At 41.5% G+C, this 26,398-nt stretch overlaps 1 protein-coding gene across 2 annotated transcripts in view; it reads left to right on the top strand.

Moving 5' to 3' along the window:
- PDE4D (phosphodiesterase 4D) overlaps nt 1–26,398 on the top strand; it is a 622,159-nt gene that overhangs the window by 149,267 nt on the left and 446,494 nt on the right. For both annotated transcript variants that reach the window (XM_080972591.1, XM_080972594.1), the window contains exon 3: nt 10,054–10,289. In XM_080972591.1, the coding sequence (XP_080828717.1) occupies nt 10,054–10,289 (236 nt within the window). The remainder of the gene's footprint in view (nt 1–10,053; nt 10,290–26,398) is intronic.

Below are 26,398 nucleotides of genomic sequence, written 5' to 3'. Positions count from 1 at the left end.
GAGAGACAATGGAGTTTGCCTCTGGGGGTGGAGTCAAACCTCTGTGTTAGCACCTTCCATGGAGTGCACGCCTGGGCAGTGTATAAGGGGATCCTGAGCTGCCCAGGTGACAATACCTTCCTCTCAGCCTGATGTGGTCCAAAGGCAAACAGAGCAATACATTTGGCACCACCTTGGCTACAGAAGTTTCTAAAAGGAGGCATACAAGATGCCAAGCCCTTTCTTTCCCCAAAGATGTTCCGCAAGGCCATAATGAAGGAATGGGTTTCTGTGCAGTCAGTCTGAAATGGGACCCAAAATCCTCATTTTTCCTTCTCCAAGGGAGCATTTCTAAAATGCATTAACTTGAGCACTTGAGTCAATGTATAAACAGAAACCCAGCTGTATAAACAAGTGCTCAAAGCCCTCTCCTTTATCAGTCTGTGACGGCAATGGATGGCCTTGCCAGTTCCGAGTGGAGCAGGGATGGCACATCTGGGTCTTATCTTACACACTGATGCACATTCCTTGTCAGGTCTGACAAGAGACCCGGGAACGGCGCCGGGAGTGCTCTTAGAGTTGGTGACCTTCCTGCCCCAAGATAAGAGTATAGGAACAGGAATAGGAGGTTCTGTTAAATATGATTAGAAGGGACCAATTGGTTAAAGGTATACAAGTGGGAGCTAAACAGTACAAACTGAAAGCATTTGCAGATGACTTAGTATTGACTTTACAGGAGCCAGAATCAAGTACGAAAAGAGTATTAGAATTGATTCAAGAATTTGGTCAGGTAGCAGGTTTTAAGCTGAATAAGACGAAAACTAAAGTTTTGGAGAAAAATCTAAATGTGATTGAGAGAGAGAAGTTTCAGAAGGAGACAGGTCTGACATTGGTTAAGAAAGTGAAATATTTAGGGGTCAATATGACTGCTAAGAATGTGAATTTATTTAAGGATAACTATGAAAAATGTTGGACTGAAGTGAAAAAAGACTAGAAATATGGTCAAATTTGAAGTTATCGTTGCTAGGCCGAATTGCTGTGATAAAAATGAATGTATTGCCAAGAATGTTGTTTCTGTTTCAATCACTGCAAATTTTGGACAAAATGGACTGTTTCAAGAAGTGGCAGAGAGATATTTCCAGATTTGTCTGGCAGGGCAAGAAGCCTCGTATAAAATTTAAGATTTTAACTGATGCTAAAGAAAGAGGTGGATTTGCCCTGCCAGACTTAAAACTTTACTACGAATCAGCCGCTTTTTGTTGGCTGACAGAATGGATGCTTCTTGAAAATACGGATGTTTTGGATTTGGAAGGTTTCAATAATGTATTTGGTTGGCATGCATATTTGTGGTATGATAAGGTCAAAGCACACAAAGCGTTCAAAAACCATATTGTAAGAAAAGCACTGTTTAATGTCTGGATAAGATATAAGGATTTGTTAGAAAATAAAACCCCAAGATGGCTGTCACCTATGGAGGCAAAGGCCCAGAAAAAACTCAATATGGAGGCCAAATGGCCGAAGTATTGGGAAATTTTGGAACAAGAGGATGACAGATTAAAATTACAGAGCTTTGAAAAATTAAAAAACAGAGTGCGAGATTGGCTCCATTATTATCAAATAATGGAGGCATATAATCAGGATAAAAAACTAGGTTTTCAGGTGGAAAAATCAAAGCTGGAAACAGAATTGTTAGACCCTAAAGTTAAGAATTTGTCAAGAATGTATAACTTGCTGTTGAAATGGAATACTCAGGATGAAATGGTGAAATCTGCTATGATTAAATGGGCACAGGATGTTGGACATAATATTATGATGGCTGACTGGGAACAGTTATGGACCACTGGTATGAAGTTTACGGCATGCAATGCCTTAAAAGAGAATTTAATGAAAATGATCTACAGGTGGTACATAACACCAGTCAAGCTTGCAAAAATTTATCATTTGCCCGATAATAAATGCTGGAAATGTAATGAAATTGAAGGTACATTCTTTCACCTTTGGTGGACATGCCCAAAGATTAAGGCATTCTGGGAGATGATCTATAATGAAATGAAAAAGGTATTTAAATATACCTTTTTAAAGAAACCAGAGGCCTTTCTCCTGGGCATGGTGGGCCAATTGGTGCCAAAGAAGGACAGAGTTTTTTTCATGTATGCCACAACAGCAGCAAGAATACTCATCGCTAAGCACTGGAAGACACAAGACCTACCTACCAGGGAAGAATGGCAGATGTAGCTGATGGATTACATGGAATTGGCGGAAATGACTGGCAGAATCCGAGACCAGGGAGAAGAGTCGGTGGAAGAAGATTGAAAAAAAGATTGTGAGGAAGTCGAGGAAATAAGCAAATGAAAGATAAGGATATGAAAATACGGGGTCCTTTTTATTTTTGTTTGTTCTTTTTGGGGTTTTTAAAATGCTTTTGTTTTTTCTTTTTTGCCTTTTTTGTATTGTTGATGTTTTGTATTACTGTATTTATTTTTGTTTCTGAGGTTTTGTAATTGTTTATTGCTTGTATTTTTCTTTTGTTTCTCTTTTCTTTTCTTTTCTTTTCTTTTCTTTGTAATGTTTAAACTTTAATAAATATCTTATTAAAAAAAAAAAGGAATAGGAACAACCTTTTATGGTCAAGAGTACCGGAACAGGAATATCTGTTTATGGTCATGGATGTCAACTTACGTGCATAAGCTTACGTGGTTGGATTCCTGGGGAAGGGGGGAGAGGGTGACTGGAGGATATATATACTGCATGAAATTTCTCATTTCTTTGGACTTGCTGTGAACTGACCAGCCTTCTGCTGTCCGGAGAGCAGAATAAACTCTTTCTCTGAATCAACCTCGGTGTCGTTTGACTTCCTTTCTCCCTCCCGGGAGCAACGCAGACCCCACCAGTCAGTAAAGTCTAAGAAGGCTACAATAGAGCTTTAGAATCAAAGTTTTCCTTCTCCTAGATGGGCTACCTTCCGAGGTTAGCGTGCCCCTTCTGCCCCCCACTTCCCTCAACAGCACATGTAGAAACCACCTTCTTGACCACTGGACTTGCTATTGGTTTCGTCTGCTCAATCTTCCCTGTAATATAACCTCAGCATAACTTCAATCTGTAACCCACTGAGGCATTTTAACTTCTTTTTTTATGCAAGCAAGCAAACAAACAAAAACATATCTTTGCCTTGACCGACTCTTAAGTGAAGTTGCTGGTGAAACTGTCAGCACTTAGAACACTTGAGCTCCAAGACGCTCCATCTCACTAATTCCCTGAGTCACATTTTCTAAAAGTACAGGATTCTTAAGTTCGGCATTGCACAGCAGGGTGCACGTTGCATCTCAATGCTACACTGTTTTATTTATCATCTGCTATGTTTGCTTCCTGTAAGGCTGAGGTTTTGGAGGGGACTTGTGATGTTTCTAGGAGTTGGTGCTTGAATCTTATCTGGAGAAGTGATATTTATTGGACTGTTGCTTGAGGGATGTATATATCTGCATTCATGTTTGGATTTGTGTGTGTGCATGGTTATCTTCTGTTTTTTTCTCTGCCATTTCTCTTATCAGTATTTTAATTAAATGGAGCGTTTTCTGGTTATAAGCATCCTGAAAGTCTTTCAGATAAATTTTGCTTATAATTCTGTACAAGCTTAAAATTATGTGCTTATGTGGACCTTTTTAATATTCCAGTCTTCAATGAAGTCACACTGCATACTCATTATTTTTATTCAAAGCTATACTTTAACTAAGCTGGGTGCTTGTTTGTTTTTGCTGACTACTTTTCTTTTTCTGGAACTTTCCCATTCCATTTTTGTCACATCGGCTAACAAAAAAATCCTTAGTAGATTTAGGATTATCACTGAAAAGAAAAAAGACTTGGGACACATTTACACCACACATTTAAAGCACTATGATACCACTTTAACAAACATGTCTTCCCCCAAAGAATCATAGGGATGCTTAGAGTTGTTAAAAGCTATAATTCCCAGAGTGGCTTAACAATCATCCCCTCTGCCTATGGAACTCGGGTTCACCATGCATTTGGACACCTCTTAAGATATTGCAACCAAATTTTGCATTTTCGTTTCTGAGATCAAGGAGCAGGTTTTCAGCTGTTGGGCTATAACTGGTTGCCATTCTGAACCAAGAGGGTAGACTGAACCTTTCAAAACTGCACTGATTTTCTTAGAATTTTCAAGCAACACCAGGTACAAGAGTGCTAGTATAATTTAAAACATCAAAATCCACCCCCCCAAATCTCAGACCAGCAAGAAGGCTTCCTTTTCTGCCTCCATTGCATCTTTAAGTAGCTACCCAGTGCAGCTTTTGTGTTGTCTAGGGCTTGTTAGCATCTCCAAGGAATGCAGTTTTAAACCCTTTGGAACCCAGTGTGAATTGTTTACAAGGCACTTTGAAGGTAAAGTGACTTGCCTCCAAGCAAGCTTGAAACTATGTATTTCTGCCCCTTGGCTTATTAAAGTTTGCCGAGGGGGTATGACTGAGTGGATCCAGTGGCTAACACGTCCTTGTGGGAGGGAGTGGTCCCTGCTGTCTTGATGGAAGCAGTGGCTCGACCAGTTCTTAAAAAAATAGAGGGAGAAAAAAAGGCCACCCTGAACTTTGTGTCAGTTACTGCCTGGTCACAAAGGTAATTGAGAGGGTCGTGGCACAACAATTGCAAGCACACTTGGATGAACCCAGTTATCTTGACCCATTTCAATCTGGGCTCATGCCTGGTTATGGGACTGAACCAGCCTTGGCCACCCTGATGAATGACCTGCATCAGGAGAAGGGCAGGGGGAGTGCAACCATGTTATTTTTACTTCTTCTCTCAATAGCCTTTTATATCATTGATCTTGGAATCAGAGGTGGATTTAGGGCAGTGCGACTGGTTCCATGGCACTGGGTGCCTAGCCTAGGAGGCGTTGCAGGGCGTCACAATTATGATGTAGTGAACTGATCAGAATGGAGAGTGAGAGGTGGGGTGTGTGTGCCAAATGTTGGCCTTGCACAGGGTGCTGCTGAAATTTGAAAGACCAAAGTCTGCCCCTGAGCCAACTTAGTGAGAAGGATATTTGAGGCACTGCTTTACAGTGGTTCCAAATCTACCTCCAAGGTTGCTTTCAGAAAATAGTATTAGGTGATTGACGTTTGGCCCCCTGGCAGCTGGGCTGTGGGGTGCCACAGGCTACCACCTTGTCCCCAATGCTGTTTAACATATATTTGAATCTGTTGCGAGTGGTCATTAGGAGATTTGAGGTGATATGCCATCAGTATGCTGATGTCACCCAGCTCTATTTCTCTGTAACATCTGAGTGAGGAGAGGCCAAGCAAGCTTTGGACTGGTGCCTAGACTCAGTGGCAGACTGGATGAGGGCCAACAAACTGATTCTGATTCCTGACAAGACAGAGGCACTATGAGTGGGTGGTTCCCAAGTTTACTGTAGAATAGATAATTGGCTAATTGCCTCCAAGGCCTTGCTCCACTTGGTCTTCTGCATAGGCCATGCAGCTGTGCATACTATTTGTTAAGTTGTGGGTGAACATATCAGACGACACAGCGATTCTTCAAACAGCTCTTGTTTATTCAGAAGCCAGAACAGAACTGAACTGAAGAGCTCAGACAGCCTGCTTATATAGAGCTCCAGAACAACGTAACTGTAGCAACTTTCTAAAACTATCCAATCACTGAACATCAATTTCGATCCTTCATTTGCATACAGACTATCCAATCACTGAACGTCACTTTCGATCCTTCATTTGCATAACTATCTACAGTATCCCCCTGCTGACCCAGGGTGAGAACTTTAGTACATAACACTATTATCTCTCCTTCCCCTTCTCGTGAGGTCTCCTGCTTTCATGGAGATGGGCTGTCCAGCCTGTCACCCAAGGGACATAGTTGTTGCTTCTTGTTCCACCACTCTTACTTGTTTTCTCAGAATCTCTCAATGGAAGCGCTGCACCCCTAAACTGAGGTCATGGGAAATGTGTATTCTCATCCTATTCTGAGCATTGAAGCTGAAATCTGCATATTTTCATAAAGTAATTAAAGCAAGCAAGTGTCAGTTTTTGTCTGGTTTGCTGGAAGGAGTGATTTGTAGTAGGAATTGAGTTCCTTTATTGTTCATGAATTATCAACATTTGAATGTTTGTTTAAGGTTGTCTTTCCAGTAGTTATAGAGCATGACAATAGTGTGAAAGAAAGAAAGAAATGCGCAGTGGGAAGTTGTTGTTTTTGTGTGTAAGCAAACACTATTTCTTGCCTGTTGCCAGCTTACCCATTCACAGAAGTTAGCACTAGCTATGTCATTCAAACTGATGAAGCGTGGTTGTTAATCCATCACTTCCCTACCATTTATCCAAAGGAAAACCCGGCATATCCCCCCCCCCCCTGCACACCAATTCATGCTGTGTGAGTTTGGGATAGCTCAGTCGGTGGAGTAGGAGCCTCTTAATCTCAGGGACATGGGTTCAAGCCCCACATTGGGCAAAAGATTCCTTCATTGCAGGGGGTTGAACTAGATGACCCTCATGGCTCCTTCCAACTCTACGATTCTGTGATTCTATGAATGCATTGTCTTCTACGGTTCTTCCTGGAGGCTGTCCATAATATATTTGGGCCCCAATATGAGGTGGGAGGAGGAACCTCCTGCATTGGGTGCAGTGCCTAAGGAGAGCATGCTGGGTAGGTTGGTTGGAAGTGGCACATTAATCTCTCTCATGGGGCTTGCAGCCCACCCAACACAACATGCTACAAACTGAAGTTCACTTGAGCATGCTGCAATGGAACAAGAGTCAAACTCAGTATTACAAATAATTCAGAGACAGCAATTAAGAATGAATCACCTGGTATTGTCACTCTGTGCTGTTGGCCATGTTGGCTGGGGCTGACAGGTTTTCCTGGGGACAGATGAAAATCCTCTCAGACCTGTGTTTGGCAGTCACAGGACAAATGGAAGAAATCACAACCCCAACAGCAGTGTGGATGAGCCCTCCCTAAGTGTTATGTACTGAGTTGAATAGGATCCAAAATGCAGCAGTCTGATTGGTCCTAGAACAATAGGATTCAATGCAGCAGTCTGATTGGTCCTAGAACAATAGGACCCAGAATGCAGCAGTCTGATTGGTCCACAGGAGCCACCCAATCCAGCTCCAGGTGGAAGTGAATCCGCAACCTGATTGGCCTACAGGAGAATCCCGGAATTAGCCAATCACGTGGGGCCCATTGTGTAAATAATGTATATAAAGCAGACATTCTGGGGGAACTTCCATTCCTCCTCACCACCATGAGCTGAATAAAGAGCATGAAATCCACTCTCGACTCCGAGTATATTTCACAAAGTGTCTTATGCAGGTTGCAGCTCACAGCCCATTTACTCACCAGGCTGCTGCTAAAATAAGCAGCATGTGAATATAATCTCTGGGGACGCCTGAATATTATTGTGAATTGCTTATTATATTTAGTATATTCTGTTGATTCCTATAATATTTTTGAACATTTTAGTTAGGAAAGGTAAAAATGGGTTTTCCCTAACACATATTGCTATTTGCATACTCTGCCTATGATTAAGTGACCATAAGCTGCGCGCGCGCGCACACACACACACACACACACACCTGTGTGAGAAAGAGTATGTATTTGATATGCTACTAAAAACATCATTCCTCTTTTTTTCCCATATACGTCCAGAGCACAGATAAAATAGTTACATCCACTTTTCCTTCCGTTTGTACAGAGTGCTAAAAATAAAACAGAATGGTAATTGAACCACTCTTTCAGTGACATAAATAGGCTTTTTCATGGCATTTTCACAGCAATCAATATCTCTGATTCATTTGCTGCCCTCCCAGTGCACCCATAATTCCTATAATTTTCGCATTTCCTTCAGAGTAGCCAAGATATTTGTCATGAACGCTGAGTTTGGATTGTGTGATCTGTTTAAAAGATAAAAATGTGGAACGCTTAAAACAGATAGGCAGGTTTTTATTTGTCAAATGTGATTTCAATGCATTACCTAGGAAGCAAGCTGGTCGTCTTATCTGGTTTTTACAGTGTCCCCTATTTAGCCAATCTGTCATAAAGACACCTCTGATTTGAACTGGTCAGACTGACTGAGACAGCCTTCTACACAATTTCATTGGGATGCTGCCGTCAGCAGGGAGGAAGAAGCTATTTGTACAGTTACAAAATAAAGAGCTTGTCAGTGGTCTATGAAGGAGAGATTTATTTAGCAAAATAAATGTTTCCATTTCCAGGGACAATGGGTGATATCTAATTCCTGTACTTATCATTGTTGCAACTGTGGAGGCAGCCATTGATGGAAAATGAGGCGAGGTGATTTTTGCCAATTTTCCCTTGCCCTGGAAGCCCCCAGCACTCCCCCAAAACTGCTCTGGGGGATTTGGGGGGTGGGTTTCAAGAACAGATTTGAGATGCGTATGCTGGAGACTGCTAAAGGGAAGAGGATCAGTAACATCCATCTATTCTGCAGTTCAAAATGCAAATAAGGATAGGAAGTCAGTGGGCTGCTGGAAACCTTTGCCAACCTGAAATTGGGTATGAGTTGCAGCAGAGAAGAGTGAGTTCTGAGGATCTCAGGTATGCAGGGAGAAGTGGATTTGTACAATTTTAAACTATACTACCAGTTCCTCTGCGCTGCAGAAATGTGGGAGTACTGCAGAACTTAATCCAGAACAAGATCGTAAGAACAATATTAGGTGTGCCCAGATGCACACCTTTAGATTTCCTAAGCAATGAAACGTGAATTCTTCTGGTACAAATTAAGGCTCTGTTGTTATTTTTGAATTTCTAAATTACTATCGACACTAAAAGAAAGACTTCAAAAAATGTATTAGAGAGCAGAAGTTTAATTCTATCTGTCTACATCATATGCCTACCAGAGATATCGGAGGTTAGTGTAGATAATTCACTAATGTAATTTCAGTAATATGTTTTCATAGATCTAAAACGTTTGTTCCCAGAAAAGAAAAGTCATAAGAGGTATTAAAGATGTGTAAATATGACATGATTTCTCATTTCTGACCATCATTCATTCTATCATTAATCAAGGGCAGTCCTGGCTACAGATAGTTCAGTAATGTAGCCTAGAGGATGTAGAGTCAAGGATAATGGTCAAGTAGGTCTAAATTAGAGGTGGTGGAGAAACTCATTTCTCCTAATTCACACTTAACCAAAACAGTGCACAAACAGAAGCAAAACTGGTGCCAAATATATTGCTTTGTTTTCCTTTGGACTACATCACCAAGGCTGAGAAAGGGGTCTTTTAATCAGAGTAGCTCAGGACCTCCATACACACTGCCAAGGCTTTCACCCCAGAAAGGTCACTTTGGCCCTTCAAATGCAGCAAAAAAGCAACAAACAGGGGAGGCAGCCGTGAACTGTGCTGCAAAATTTTGCAGTCTTTTGGATTTTGTGATGCAGTACTCCAAAAGGTATGCATCTAGGGAAAGTGTGAATAAAAATGAATATATTACTGAAAATATCATACCTTGGTACCATTTATTAGACAGTGGCTACATGCAATCATTGCTCTATTAGGAGAAATGCACAGTAAAATGGAGATTAATTTTTCCGAGGATTAAGCATTGCAAACTGATGCAGAAATGTAGTGAACTTGAATTTAAGAATGGAAAAATGAGAAGCCAAAATTTTCAGATTTGTCCATCCCTATGCCTGATTATAGTTTTTAACAGAAAACCTCCAGAAGGATCCTTATCCTATGAGCTACTGCATCACCCTCCCCAGTTCATGCATAAAAAGCATTTGTCGATGTGCATGTGGTACTGTCCCCTGCTGTTACTGTGGCACAGGTGTGCTTTGCCGCAATATTCCATCTGGACCAGCGTGACCACAGCATCCTTATAAGAAGATCTTCATTCTAATGGCCCATCATACAATCCTGCTCTAGCCAGTTGTTAAAGGGCACACATAGGTTCAGAGTTCTTCATTGCTCTATGCATTTAATACTTTTAAAATAAAATATAAAGTACACCAAGATTAATGGATGCAGTTTAGGAAAGAAACTGCAGAGAATTATTAAGGCAATATTTGTTGCTGTTGTTTTTCTAGGTGTCAGAAGAAACACTGTACTCGCACGATGAAGGGGATGGGGCTCCTCAAGGAATGGACCAATATCGTGTCAGGAGACTTTCCTGCCGTAATCTCCAGCTTCCCCCTTTGGCGTTCAGGCAGCTGGAGCAGGCAGATTGGGACAGAAAGGGTGATCCAGAGACGGTGCCGAGGCCCACCAGCCTTCCGCTGAGAACTCTCCCACTAATTGCTATCACAGCTGCAGAGTCTGTCAGGTAAACATTGATTTGGAACCCTGCTTCTGCTTCTGTTCGGCTGCTGAGAGACTGCGTTCTGGCATCCGATGTCCTGGGTCCCTGTGATTAAAATGTTTGGCTCTTAATCACGGAGCGAATTAAGGCAGCTATAATGGAGAGCGTATTGAAGACAGGTTAATAAGATGGCAGTTCTATACCCATTGTTTTCATAGTAGTGGCAGAAAACATAAGGCAAATGTGTGGTGTGAATAGCACAGCTGATACCAAGCAGTCCCTCTGCTAACACAGGGACTGTCCAATCTTATTGGCTGAAAAAGAAGAAGAAAATGTATTTCAGCCTTCTCTCTGTGAGGAAGGCACTGGGGGCTCCTGTACTTTATTGCATAGTGATTTGGAAGCAATGGAAGGGTTGAAAAGAATCACATGACTCCATCTTTGAATTGGCAGGTATTCTGGATTTTGATGCTGTGGCTGAATCTAATTCAGTGTTTCCCAAACTTGAATCTCCAGCTGTTGTTGGACTACAACTCCCATCATTCCTAGCTAGCAGGATCAGTGGTCAGGGATGATGGGAGCTGTAGCCCAACAACAGCTGGAGACCCAAGTTTGAGAAACACTGATATAATTGGTTGCAAGACTATGAGACATCATGTTGCTTCCATGATCCCTGATAGGCTGTGATCACCTCAGAGAGAAGAAGCCTGGGAGGGACTATTATAGCCACAGACGTGGAGGGTAGAAAGACATCCCACATGCACATATCCACCCACCAGTGCTGCTGCAAGCATTCAAGCACCAAAAAACTTAGGGCATAACCTAGAGCTAAATACAGCAAGGCCAGGTAGCTGCTGATGTGGCTACTTCTAGCTAGAAGCTATGCATCTTTGGTGGCCTGTTTTCCCCAACACCCATTTATGGACCTGGATATGAGCTGCTGTGGTTGCAGCTATTTTGATAAGTCACAAAAGTGTTGGTGGTTGTTGCAGGAGCTCTAAAAAATGTGAGCTCTGTGCTTCCAGATAGCTCACGTGCTTTCTAAGCTCAGCATCTTGCATCAGTGCTAGAGGTGGGAGGAAGTGCTTTCAGCACAGCACCGGGAACCTATCCATCATACTGGAAGATTCCTGGAACCATGACATGGATGAGATGGTTTAGATGTGAAAACATTCACCCAAGAAGCTTGATTTCATGCATTACATATGAGGCAGCTGCGTTCTGAAACCGATCAATATAGAGTCAAAATGTCTAAGAAAATGTCATAGATCAACGACAGAAAATATCATGAGTCTCTGACGAGACTCATGCTTGCATCGCATCTGGAAGAGGAGATGGAAAGTTTGCCTAAAATGTTTCCCAAAGTAATGTTTTGTAGGCTTCTGTACTGGAATGGGATAGCTGGTGCATGAGAGGTTTCTCACAGCGGGTAGATCTCTGCAAGACATAAAAAAGAACACCATTGTCCTGCCTAACAAGCTTTGTTCAGACATCATGCTCATTTAATTTGGTTTTGATTTACTAGGAAATAAATTTATAAATGAGATCAAGGGGGGAAAGAAAAGAGGAAAGTAATAATGCTGCATTGCACAAACAAACAACCCAACAGAAGCAATTACTGTTGTGCCTGTTTCTTTTCAAAAGCTATAACCTTTATTTCTTTACTGTGGAAAATTAAATGTTAGATGCATGAATCATCTTTGCACTTGCCACACACACACACACACACACACACACACTCTGTATATACAATATGTACAAGAAGGTATCCTCAGTAGTCCCAATATGCATCTGTAATCTGAAATTCTGTGTGTGGACCACCATCTCAGGAGTCTTGAAAAATCCATGTATTATATGGAAACTTGAAGGCTTTCATAAGGCTACAAAGAGCTTTGTGTCTTTGATGTTGTGAAAGAAAACTTAATGTGAGCATGGGTGAAAAGTTCGCTTAGAAACCTGAAACGCAAAGGGACTGAGCAATTCCAAGACGAATGCTATCAAGATGATTCACACACCAGTGTTTTTGCTCACACGATAACTGCAACTATAATGCAATAATTTGGTTGAATGAAATAGCTATCAGATCAGTTGTCACTTAGGGAGTTTTGTAGTGACACTGTGTTTTCTAATGATGGAATTTTCTAATGACCGAGAACCCTGCCAAAAATAAAAATATGTAACACATAGTCTCTCTAGACCGAAGTATCAAATGTGGTACCCTCCAGATATTGCTGGACTCCAACTCCCATCCTCTTGATCATTGGCCATGCTAGCTGGGACTGATGGGAGTTGATGTCCCACAACATATGGAGATCCTCAGATTCCCCAGCCCTGCTCTAGATGATTAGTGATAGTATGAAATGACTCTTTATAAAACAGGAGACACTTTCAATGAATAGATTCTAATAATAACATCTTTTGCCTTTTTGTGTGGTCATCACATAGCAATTCCACTGTCTGTAGTTCCCATCATGTGTTGGGTGCCTTTGTAATGTTACAATCAGTCCACTATTCCAAGCGGTGTGACATTAAAGGTGTGTACTACTTGCCTGGGTTTGGTTCCTTTTGGAAGGAAGTCGCTGTCGGCTTATTGCCATTGTGGTGGTTTTTACATATAAAGTACTGGTTGAGCATAGGTGAAAGCAGTTAGATTACGCATTCCCACATAGCTAAAGGCTACTGTTTCTGTATAAGACCTCCAGGGAGGCAGCCTGCACATCAAGACACTTAAGAGTCCAAAACTCAGCTTTCTGTGTCTGTCTTCACTCAGTCTGTCTCAAACCGCAGTATTACCCTCTAGTCCTCTTCACAGATACCAGGCCTCCTCCCTCTGGTTAAGGAAGTGGTGTGGAAGAGGGTGGTGTGGAAGAGGGAGGGCAGGCTGTCATTAAGGTATTTGTGGAAACTTGAGGGAAGTATTCTAACACTGGCTCCCATCAAAGGGTGTGCCAGGTGAAATCTGACTGGCAGGTTTCAGGCCTATTATCCCTCTCTGTCTAGGAGCTGAAGGTGGAATAAACTGCAGAACAATCCTGTGAGGTAGGTTAGGCAGAGAGATTGTGACTGATCCATGGTCACATGGTCAACTAAGAAGGGATTTGAACCTGGAGCTTCGGGGTCCTAATTCAGCCCTCTAACCACAAATCCCATGTTTGCATAGATCCTAGTACCTAGGCCTAGACACACTGGATCTAAATGGTTTAGGACTTAACAAGTCAAAAGCCTTCACTTCTTCCAGGAAACCAACTGGAAATCAATGCAGCTTCTTAAGCAGTGGTATCATGTACTGCACTTACCCTGGTCAAGGGCGCCACGTTTGATTATATTTCTACTGGATGGAATTCCCAGGCAGCCTTCGAGGGCAGCCCTACCCATAGCACAGAAATCTGGAAGCTGCCTTGCAATGTCTGACAACAACAAAATTGCAGTAAAACGCACACACAATCCCACTTCTTGGCCCCCAGCATCTTGGAGGGATTTTGTTGTTGTTGAAAAAATGTAATTAATAAATAAAACCCACTCTTCTTCAGTCCATTCTCTTATCCACAGACAGGTGTTTATCTTTCAAATTTGTTGTTATCTGACCCAACCACCCCTTCAAAATGCTATTTTCAAATTCAGGAATACAACTGAGATGGGATGCCACCAGGTTGCTTTCAAAGCCTTTTCCTTGGTGTTGCAATAAGGGCTGTTTTCACAGTGATCTCTCTGCTCAAGCACAGTGTGATTGATTTAATCTGATGTGAAATGTCTCGATAATGAGATGTCAGCTGAAACAACAGGAGAACTTAAAAGTGTGTTTGGAAACAACTGAGATGTGGAGGAAAGCACTTGCATAACTATTGTATGTTTGGGTGTATTATATACTCAAGTGGTTTTTTTTTTAATCTGGGTGCCTATCAATAAGCAAATGGTTTAAAATGATGCTTTTAAAGTTGTTTATTTTATTTCTGTCCATTTGTGCTTGGTTTTCTAATGTTGCATTTTGGCATTTTTGTTTTGAGGATAACCAAGGCATGAGGAATTTCTGAACAAGGTACCGTAACTGGAATGTGAAATAGCTCCCCTTCCTAAATTGCTAAGCATACTATATTGATCACTTACCTAAAAAGTAAGCATATTGTTAGTTTAGTCAAGAAAGCTTTAAATTCCATGGGGCAGGTGCAAAGTATCTCTGAACCTGAACCTGACTGTACCAAGCCAGGAAAACGGTCTTCCTCTTGAGTCATGGCTGTGTTATCCCTCTCTAATAAGAGCCAGCACTGCAAGTTGATAAACTGGGCAATTCTACCCAAGCAGAATCTCTTCAATCATTTTGGATTGCCAGTTCCCTGGAATGCAGCCATTTGCTGGCAGGAAAAGGATGGGGGAAGATTTCAGATTGGTTTGGGACTTAGTTGCTAGAGGATGCTGGAAGTGTTCAAGTTTCTGGAAGCTGATCTAGTTGAGTATTGGAGAGCTTTGTGTATCTTCATGTTCTCCACTTACATGATTTCCTTCCCCATAAGCAGATGGTTGCAAAGGCAAAAATTTCTTGTGCCCCCTCCTGCAAAGCTAAGTGACTCTCCATAGGCTGCCCCATATTGTCTACTACCTGGAGAAAGAAAGTAAGAAGGCAATGCTTTTCTTAGTTGCAAGTGGACACATTGTGATGCATGATCATGGTACAGGAATAGTTCAATTGCTCTGTTTTTCACAGCTAGGTTTTTGAAGAGAAGCAAAATTTTGGTTGCCTGTTTCCTGGTTTCTTGCTGGATAAAGCAGCAAAGGTACACAGCCGCAAAGGCTGTGAGTGCAGACAAGACAATCAGCACCATAGATTTTGTGGGGAATCAAATGACATGCCCTTGGGGGAATATTTGATTATCTGGTCATTATTTGCCTACCCCTAACTTATATGAACCAGAAGAGAGTGGATGTGTTCAAAAGTATAGTTTGCAAAAGAAATAAGTGAATGATATTATTGTTGTATTTTTTGTAAGGCGCTGTTGATGTGCATGACACCCATCAAGGTCCTTGTCCCAAGGAGTTTACTGTCTGGAATTGGGCACAGGAGAAGCAGCAGAGGAAGGGGAGGGGAGGGGTCAGCTGAGGTTTCATGTGCTTATCCTGATCTGCAGCAGGGTATGGGAATGAGAGGGCTGAATCCCTCAAGGAGTGATTTGAAGGAAGGAAGATAGAGATCGGTTTTGACTGGGTTGTATATTGTCTGTAACAGCAGGTAGACCTGCAATTAGCACTAAAGCAAATGTAGGAAATGAAAATAATAGAAATAGGCAAGCAAATGACACATTTAGCAAGGAGTGTGTGTGTGTTGTTTGTGTGTGTGTTTATATCTATATCTATATATCTATATCTATATATATCTGATATTTTACAGCTGCAAAGCTTCCCCCTGCCATCATAGTATGCTTCTTCTAACTGTAATTTCCTGTTGCTAATTCTAACTTTCTGTGTCATTCAGGCATTACTCATCTGGCACACATAATCTGTGTGGCAAATTGTCAGTTTGAAGTACTGCTTTCATTTATACATAAATAAATGAAAAGAAAGGTGTTGTGTTGTGAGTGTGGTGTGTATAATATGGAAACAGACGGAAACACCATCAGCTCACATTAACATATACCCTATCCCATTGAGTCAGGATAGATAAATTGTTTTTATTCTTAATAAATGAATAAAATAACAGACAAGGGTCACCACAAAGGTCTATGGTTTTTCAGTTTTTCTGACATGACAATTCAGATTTTGGAGTTGAATCCATAGTTGGGGCGGGGAGATGGAGAAGGATAAATATGGGGCTGGGAATGACTTCATGAACTGTCCTAAAAGACCTTACCCATCCTGGAGGAGATAGGATGGATCACGGCTGAGCTACATGCCCAATCTTTTAAAAACACACACACACACACACACACACACACACACACACACACTTCTAAACTGTCCTTAATCCCAAAGGGATCCTAGGGCAAAACAAAAGAAAAACAGTAACCCAACATATGTATTTAAAGCTAAAACCATAAAACTCTAGATCTTCCAATTAAATAGTCTTGCTGATCAAAACAATTATCAGCCCACCCCTCCCCTGTCAGAACAGAATTGCTGTTATCTGGCAAACATGTGGTAGCAAGTGGGACAGTCAAATGTCTAATGGAAGGGAGTGCCTCATTGTGACAGCAGAGAAGGCCCTGTCCCAGGCCAGCACATACTGAACCACAGGTGTAAGCATCACCATGAGTAGGGCCTCCCCCAGAGATCTTGTTAGCAGGTTGGTCTGCAGATCTCATACTGTCGTAAGGGCATAAGAAGAAGCTGCTGGATCAGGCCAATGGCCCATCTAATCCATCTAATCCAGCATCCTGTTCTCACAGTGGCCAATCTGATGGGGGAGGGGGAAGAACCTCAGTTTGCTATGTGTTTTTATTTATTTTAATTGATTTGAGGGGGGCAGCTGCCCCTCCCTATGCCTATGTCTGGGGCTCTCTCTACACTGCCATCTATAGTGCCAAAAAAAAAAAAAAAAAGAAAATAAAGAAGGAAGTAAACAAATAGGTTCTATTTTGGCACTGCAAATTGCATGTGCTGGGACACCTGATGCAAAATGGTACCTGGAGTGGAGCCTGCAAAATTCATTCTTTTTGATTTCTGTACGAGTGTACACATTTTTTAATTAAAATATATATAATACCATTCCCCCATCTTTTCTCTTTGGATCTGCTGTTTCTGAACTGGGTTTACCTTCTTCGTTCTACTGATGGGAGTCATCTCACAAAGTTTCAGTTATACCTATCAAGCTGAGTTTACTTCCCTGTACTAGGAGTTCATGCTCACCTTACTTATTTTCCATTCTCTGTGCATTAGTGTACAGACATCAAAAGGCTTGGATTTTCTGCTCCAACATCTCTCCTGCTGTTTTGTTGTGTGGTTTGCTAGGCATCTCCATATCTCCCCCCATTATCTCCCCAGAACCACTCAGGTGTCTATAGTAATTGCTGACTTTTGCATGAATCTTTGGGCTTTTGTCTGATTCCCTGTAGGATTACTTTTAGAGCCCTTGTGATCAGGTTCAGCATGCCAAAATGTATGCTCCCCATAGCAGAGGCTGTTCTTGTCTGACATTGCACTGAGCTCAAGGTTCCATGCAACTGGGCAGGAGGAGTCCTTGCTGACCCACAGCTCTAAGCTGGGAGGGAAAATCAGGGCTCATGCTTCTTTTTCTGAGTCTCAGAGATGCTCAGAAAGTAGAGGAAAAATTGTGATCTCATGCTTTCAGCCTCTCTTCAAAGTCAAACACAGAAAGGATGGGAAAAGACCCCATTCTCCTGCCTAGTTGCTGAACTCACCAGGTTAAACGATGTGTTTGCCAACTGCAAGATAGCAGTAGTATTTGATGGTCTTTGCCGAACACATTTTCCCCAGTCTGCATGAGATGCAGCCCATCTCTTGTCCTTCATTAAGGTTGTTTCACTGGGCAATATTCTTATATTTTACTGCAGAACTTTAAAATAAAGAGAGTTATGGATTTTGGCTTCTTGTTATAAAGTTGCTACTACTTTCTTGCATGGTATACACACTTCTGTTTCTTCCGGAAAGCTTGAGCATATGCAGAAATTGAGAAGGCATGTTTGGGCCATAACTGAAATGCGCTGAAAATGAATTCAGGGAGAGGAAGCTGCTTTTTCCTGGTTCATGACTTTGCAGCTCAGCAGGGTAGCCTCTGCACTGAAAATAAGTGGGAACCAAGATGAATATAGTGTTGAAAGTTAAAGATCAGAGAGGCTTGCCATTTGATTTATTTTCAGGCACCGAGGACGTTTCTTGGGACTTGAAGTCTCATCTGTCTCCAACAGCTTCATGCTGATTTGGGTCCTCTCCCCCTTTGGCAGTGATTGTACACACAATGACTCACCAAACAGTAAGAAGGAAAGAACACAGCAATATGTTGATTACCTGGAATGTCTGGGTGTTATTTCCTCTTCATAACAACATTGCCTGCAGAAACACATGAGCTGATTCCCACATTGTTGCTGTCCCCTAAGCTAAAATACCAACAAGCGATTGCCTTCATTTTGTAGGCGAGGGAAATTTTAGTCACTTGCCCAAGGATACATAGCAAAATAATGAGGAACAAATGTGGGAAGTAACATTCAGAGTGCCTTGTTCCTTTTCTACTTCTTTGAATGTGGTCAGCATGGAAGGCTGGCTATGGAAAATGCCTCTTGATATAGTCTAGGTTTTTCCTCCCTCTGGAAGTGAAGAAAATGCCTCAATATAACGTTGAGCTGTGATTAAAATTGAATAATCATTTTAATGTATGTATCTATTTACCTATGAATCTTCATATACTGTTTTCCAGCTTCACAAATTCATATAAAGAATTCAAAGTCATCTCGTAAAACCAATACAGTAACAAGTTTTCATATTATTTTGGTTGTGTTAAAACACCTGGAATGGCAACTTGCAGCATCTGATAAAGATCTGGGTTTAAGACACTCAACACTTGGGCCTTTGATACTTGATATGTATATATATACCGTATATATTATGACTCAACCTATTGTGATTGTAGTTCGTTTTAAGTCATTTTTAACGTTCTGATTTTAATTGCTGTGATCTTAGGCTGAAAGGAATGTAATAATTAAGAATAAACCTTACACGAATCCAGAGTGGAGTCCCTAAGATGGTTGGATGGCGCCTTGTACGCCTTCTTCCAGCAACTCCAGCAACCAACCGTATTGCTTTCCTTTCCTTTGGACCACATCAGCAAGGCCAAGAGGGGCAGCCAGGACCTCCATATACCCTGCACAGGTTTGCACCCCAGGGAAGTCACTTCGGTGCTGCTAACACAGCTGTTTGACTTCACCCCCAGAGATGTACTCCATTGTCTCTTGAGACAGATGGATGCCAAGCACCACAATTATAAATAGTGGTAGTAGTAGTAGTAGTAGTAGTAGTAGTAATAGTAGTTACAAGAGGGTAGATTTTATATAAACTCCATCAGAATAGTTTGATAATGGAACCTATTTCCTAGAGAGGGAGTGAGCTTTCTGTTGCTGAATATCTTTAGGAAGGTATTAGACAGCCATCCGTTGGGGAGACACTAGCACTGCATTTCCTGAATTGAGCAATGGGTTGAATTAGATGACCTCCAAGCTCCCTTCCAGCCCTCTTATCTACTGCACATCACAAGGGTTTATCTGAGGAGGAGGAGTGGTTCTTTCATTTTGTGCAGGTGCATGGGAAGAGAGAAACTTGTAAATGGCTTCCTCACTTCTCAGAAGCACTATGGAAAGCTAAAGGATTATCGCTTCCACCTTCTCTCTGATGTGCTGCCTCTGTTTTGCTGAACAGCTTCCCTGTTGTTGAGATAGACAGGTGAATATTATTTAGTTGTTCCTGGAACAACTGAAGACATTTTTGTTTCAAAAAGATTTTTGAGCTAGGGGATTGGGAGTTAGATCTCTACATTGCTTATTCATATTGTCTTAAAACCTATCTTTACTTGTGTTTTGTATTGTTTTAAAATCTCTTTTTGTTATTTTGATTGTTTAATTTTAAGTTACCTTGGCACTTTTGTAAATGGTGCAATAATAATAGAATGATGATGATGATGATGATGATGATGATACAATGGATGAAGGTTGAATGGCAATCTCAACACTTTCTTTTTGTCCAAACTGTCAATTTTGCTTTCTCTAAGTTTCCCATTTATTCACTGTTAAGTTTAGTTTTCTACATTTCCACATCAGTTTGCAATTTTAAAAAAGACCTCATGATAGTTCAGAAGCATTTTTCTTTGAATTTATCCTAATGTGCACAGCTTTGTATGCAATTTTGTCTGAATGTACACATTTTTGCAAAGCATTTTCTCCTCACATAGTGTTATTTTCACTAATATATTCATTTTGAATACTTCACACATTTGATAATTGCATTGCAAAATACAGAGAATTGTGAATGCCAAAGGATTACTGCTTTTCAGTTTGCATGTTGTTTCAGAAAATATGAAATAGAGATGTTCGCCTATAAATGTGAACTGATTTGAACTTCTTCTCCATCCCTCTATCACATACAATTTCAAGAAATGGGGAAGGGGCACAATTTACTCCACTCTCAAGCTCCCTGTGCCAAGTTTTTAAATAAATACTTTTAGTGGGCACTTTCTTCGCCTTATGCCGCTGAAGGAGATAGCAGCAGCTGATTTTTCCACCTCTAGCAGCAAAAAAGGCTTGAGTCAGCTCTGCTGCTTATTTGATTTGATTATGCTTTTAAAACATTTCCATTCTTCCTTTCAGGAAAGCAACTTCCAAGGCGGCAATAATTAAAACAATTAAGTAAAAAACAAAAGAGCAGTAGTGAGAGAACACAAGGCATAAAACAGTCAGCAACAAACCCATCAATAAATCAGCATGGGTAGCATTGAAAATTTCATCAGCTACAAGCGGTTGCAGCAGGCGCCTATTGGATAGTACCTGTGATGTCACTGGAAACAAGCAGCACACATACACCAATCCCTATTCACCAATTCATTTTCTGTCTCCTTTTAAAGCTCTGCTCATCTCCACAGCACAGAAAACTGGGTGATAATGGGCTGTTTTTTACATTTATACAAACACAAGTTTTGAAGAGGTCTCATTAAATAATTTACTTCTGTCTCACAGTTTGGAAGGTGTTGTTTTTTTCTTTTTTTAACCTGGAACTAGCTATCCTATGAGGTATTAGGATTATTAGGAGAGTGGGCACCATCAGTGGGTCATGGATTTATTGACAAACTCAACATGTTAGTCTTTACATTTTGCATTCATGTATGATGCTCTCCATCTGTTCTACATTGGGTTATTACTCTGGCTTGAATATATTTTGAGTTTTACTGTGAAAGCATGCTGTCTTCAAAGCATTCTTCCTGAGAATTCTCTCTTGAAATCTTACTGCTAATTCCTGTAAGCCTACATTAGTTTACTGGCTGGTCATACCATAATAGTTGCTGGTGTCTAGATAAGAAGGCTGCTTACAAATGAAGGATTTATTGAGATGTCAGGAGTGCTGATTTAGCATAGCAGACACCTGCAAGCTGCTTGAAGATTGTGCTGGGTGATGATTGAAAAGAAATGAGCGTGGGAGGCACAGTCCTAAACAGGGTCTGCAGCACAACATTTGCATATATAAGTTTGTACATCTGAATCAGGAGAAGCTCTGAATCAGTTTCTGAATGCATTGGTGGACTGGATGAAGGCCAATAAGCTGTACTTGAATCCTTGGAAGACTGGGACTCATTGGGTGGGTAGTAACCCTGTATGGTAGGCAAGTTACTTGTTCTGGATGTTCTAGATTTGTTGTTGTTGTTGTTTAGTCGTGTCCGACTCTTCATGACCCCATGGACCAGAGCACGCCAGGCACTTCTGTCTTGCACTGCCTCCCGGAGTTTAGTCAAACTTATGCTGGTAGCTTCGAGAACACTGTCCAACCATCTCGTCCTCTGTCGTCCCCTTCTCCTTGTGCCCTCCATCTTTCCCAACATCAGGGTCTTTTCCAGCGAGTCTTCTCTTCTCATGAGGTGGCCAAAGTATTGGAGTCTCAGCTTCAGGATCTGTCCATCCAGTGAGCACTCAGGGCTGATTTCCTTAAGAATGGAGAGGTTTGACCTTCTTGCAGTCCATGGGACTCTCAAGAGTCTCCTCCAGCACCATAATTCAAAAGCACCAATTCTTCGGCGATCAGCCTTCTTTATGGTCCAGCTCTCACTTCCATACATCACTACTGGGAACACCATAGCTTTAACTATACGGATTAGTGGTTCCCAATTAGCTAAGTACTGCGGATTCCCTGTGTTTCAAAAGACGCAATAATTCAAAGACACTCTTAAGTTTTGCTTGAACCAGTTAATATTCTGCCAGCCTTCAAGTAGAAAAATGTTCTTTCTGAGCAGGATGCAGCTGTTTGACAGGCTGAAAGTGTGCATAATAAATGTCAGCACTTAACTATAACTGGCCATCGCTTTTCTCTTCTAGATGAATGTCTCTTGGGTCCACCAGTTGGGCAGAGATGGGGAATCTGTGGCCCATCCCATTTTTGTTGGATTCCAGCTCCAAGGCTGCCCCAGCCAGCATGACAAGGGGCAGGGATGGTGGGAGCTGTGATCCAGAAACACCTGGAGGGTTATAAGTTTCACATTGCTGGTGTTCCAGCTTTCATAAAAATCTCTTTATGCAGAACCCCACTTTCAACCTTAAAAAAAAATAAAAATTGGTTAGAACTTCATCTCCTAGCCTTGTTCCAGAGGAAGGCTTTGCTCAGGCCAAGAGTGCCTGTGAGCAATTGCAGATACCTTTCTGTCCTCTGCAATCTGTCAGAAGGATCTTACTAATGAGCTGTGAATAGGTTAACTCTTCATAGGTGCTTAAGTTAGAAGCTGTGGAGGCCCAAACCAAATGTATTTCAGCACATGTTTTTCAAGCACACATGTCTGGTTCGGTTAATTCGTATATCTCATCTGCAACTTTATTCCACCCCCCAACTCAGTGCAGGTTTACCTCATTCCAATATGAGACTGTGCTCGTTTTTGTGTTGATGACCTCACCCTTGCTCCACACCAACGATTCAGTGATATATTTGGTTTTTGTTCTTCACCGTCCACATGCCATCACCCTCTGAGACGGGCAGGGGATCTTTCTATACTAGCCTTTTACTTGGAGATGCCAAGGTCCTTCTGCATACACCATTGAACTTACCATCCCTGGAAAAGCTCAGGACAGGCCCAAATAGCTTCTTGCCTGTGGCCAATTTAAAAACAAGAACCCTCCCCCCCAATATCCACAGTGGGGACTAATCTCAGATTGCCAAATCAAGTGGGCAGATGGGGAGTGGTATAGCTTTGTGCCACTTGGGAGAGGGATCACCACCTTAAATAGGCAGCTAGCTGAGCCTGCTCCTTGTGCTCCATCCCTCAAAGGGATTGAATCAAAATTACCCCTTATTCCTCCACATAAGGAAGGTTGGGGAGCACTGTCCCAAATCTTATTGACTGTTCAGTTTAGGTTGGTCACTCTTCTTCTTGACAATCAGCTGTTAATTCTCGTTCTTCCACGCATACACCACCTTAGCAATATCTTCATGGTTTCTCATTGGCCCTAGACTCCCCAACATGATCTTTGCAGAGCTTGCCAATGCTGCATTGAGATTCCACATGGTTTCCAAAACAGAATGCCACACTAACGGATCCCAATGGAAGAATGCCCCACTTAACACTAATGCATTGTTTTTGTTGGCTTGCTTAGTATAGCCATATGAAAATTGCCATTCCTCTTCTTCACCAGAAAGTGCACATCAGTAGGTTTCCTGAGTAGTCCTGTCTGGTGAAACTTTGTTGGAGACGCTTTAGTGTTAGGAGCAACTTAATGGGAAGAAGCACTTTTAGAAAGTTATGTCATTAGCCCTTCAAGTTGTGCTCCTTAAACATAAGTGGGTGTGCACAGTTTGCAGTCGCTTAGTGGCACACACTCTCTGCCCATCATTAGAAGCACTATTTCCCTGCCGACCTAATTCCCAGTTCCCAGTTTCATCCTTGATACCTCAGACAGAAGCCAGTGATAATATGCCTTGTGATCTTTTACTTGAGGCACTCCAGTGAAGTGAAAAGTTTTTGAAGGTCCCGTTTCTAGTTTCATGGTCTGGCAGAGGCAGTGATGTGTTGTGGGGAAACCTGGATGGTAGTATTTATATATTTTTATTTTACCCTCAAGGCTTCAAAATATAGACGGAGAGCATCGCCCTCTACCTGACTTGGTTTCATGATGATGCCTCATCATTATAGGGAGCCATCATGAAGTCAAATCAGAGTGATGGCAATTCTTTTGGTCTAGAGTGATGGCAATTCTTTCTGTTTGTGTGCAAATAGCTTCTCTTTGTTGACAGTAAACTTGGGGATAACATTTTACTGAATTTACTCAAAGTTTACTCACCCGAAGTAACAGAATAGCATCTTTATTTCACCCCTTAAGGTTTTTCCTTTTATTTTGCTGCTGCAGCTGTCTTGGAAGCCTTACTCCACAGTGCCCCAGGCCTAGCATTGTGCTGGATCACATGACATGGGTTGGGAAATGGCAGCAGCCATAAACTACGATGGAGTATTTTCAGGGAAAATTCTGCAAGGTGAACTTTTTTCCCTAGGGAGAAAGGGAGAAAAAGTAAAATCTGAAATTTGTTCAGAAAACTGTCTTCCAAGAAATTAGAACTGAGTCTTATTGCTGCATTCCCTCTGGAGTCTTGAATAATAATAACAAAAATAACAATAATAATACCTACTAGTTTTCAGGAAAACCTTTGTTCCTGCTAGTAAGATCCTATCTGCATTTGTTTGCAGGATTAAGTCTATGTCTTCGACTTTTGCCAGCCTCCACTGATGCTAGTATAAAAGGCCAGCATTTCCATTTAATTAAAGTATGCATGAATATAATGGTTGAAACACTGTGATCTCTCCAATGAAAGTTAGACTTTTACCTGCATCTGATGCTAACAATTAAGAGCAAATGGATTCCCGCTACTGTTCTGCAGAGGGCAACTTCCAATAAATCTTGTAGATGACCTTGCTGCACCATTTTCTTAGTGTGCAACAAACCATCTTAGCTTAGGCCCTATAAATATTAAATAGTACTTATTTAAAGGTAGCGCACATGGCAAATGCAGGTATAGCTAGCTCCAGTTTCCTGATAGTAGCCACTCAGGGCTGATAATTACTGGGATCAAAGCAGGCAGAGAGAAGAAGCCTTAACCCTTTCTTCCACTGATGTGTTCCTGAAGAAAATGCTCTATCTAAGTGGCTATTTACCTTGGGATGAAAGTTCCCATTTAAATCTATAATTTCATAAGTTTAAACTGCTGCAAACTGTGCCACAATACACTGCTAGGCAATATACAAAGGGTACTCCCAGGTGGATGTTTATTGTGGGGGTAGGTACTCCTCATCCATGCAATTACTTTGAAGCATCCACACAGCATCATTGACATCAAAATGTCAGTCCATTTTTATTTCCCCCACTTAATCTTGATTTACCCTTTCTGCTGGAAGCCTGATGTTAAAAATATTTTGCCAGTGAGCTGTTTGTGACACCAGAATGACACATTTGCAATAGCAAACCCATCTGGAATCACCCAACATCTGATGGATGATACATGATTCATTTGCACATTAATTCAAGAGGTGTGGATCAAGACATTTTGTGTAGATAGAACTCCTCAGATTTAGAAGTCTCAAAACATGGCCTTGCATCTGTTAGCTGTACCAAAAGAGGTTCCCTCTCGAGTTCAGAGGCCACTTTAGTGGAGCTATCCAGCCTTGTCTTGCTTATGATCCCATTATTTGAAGGTAATTGCTTCACTTAGGCTATAATGCATATAAGCTGAAAAAGAAGTAGTGGATCATCCATCCCCTAATTGGTGCCCTCTGGATGTTTGAGCTGCAGCTCCCAATATCCCTGACCATTGATCATGTTGGGTGGTCATGTTTGTAGTCAGGGCTCCCCTCCCCCAGCCGGAACCTGTGGGTGCCATTGCCATTGTAAGAGAACAAGGGAGGCATTCATGGTGAGTTCTGACACCTCTTTTTCTAGAAAAATAGCACTGGTTGTAGTTCAACAGCAGCTTCAGAGCACCAGGTTGGGGAAAGCTGACTGGAAAAGATGGCATCTCAAAGAGATAGACATACTTATTCTCACTGATTTCAGTGTTCACAAGCTCACCTACTTCTGCCCTATTTTACAGTCTATTTATTTAAGGGAATTAAGATTTCAGTTCTTTTCTGTCAGCTTTTCTCCTTGGAGTTTGTTTGCATCAGTGTGCCTGATATTAAAAATGAATAAATACAGGGAAATGATGCCTGCCTGTAAAACAAAGCAAATTTTCATTACAGCTTTTTCTTTTCTTTTTTGAGCCAAACTAAATTTGGCTCTAACCACTTTGTTGAATAGGAAGCAAATCCTCCATCTCTCCTAACACGTTCAATCTCTGGTTCTCTTCCAGAAAAAAATCCTTGCTATGTGGGAATGTTTCCTGTCGGTAGGCTTCGTTACATGGCAGGTGAAAAATCAGCTCCTATTCATTTGAATTATTAATCAGACCTAGGCAAGAAGTGTCAC

The sequence above is a fragment of the Podarcis pityusensis genome (genome assembly GCF_964106645.2).
Source record: "Podarcis pityusensis genome assembly, chromosome: 11".
Lineage (NCBI taxonomy): Eukaryota > Metazoa > Chordata > Lepidosauria > Squamata > Lacertidae > Podarcis > Podarcis pityusensis.
Note: the sequence above shows the minus strand (reverse complement) of the source record. Positions and strands in the feature narration are given on the sequence as shown.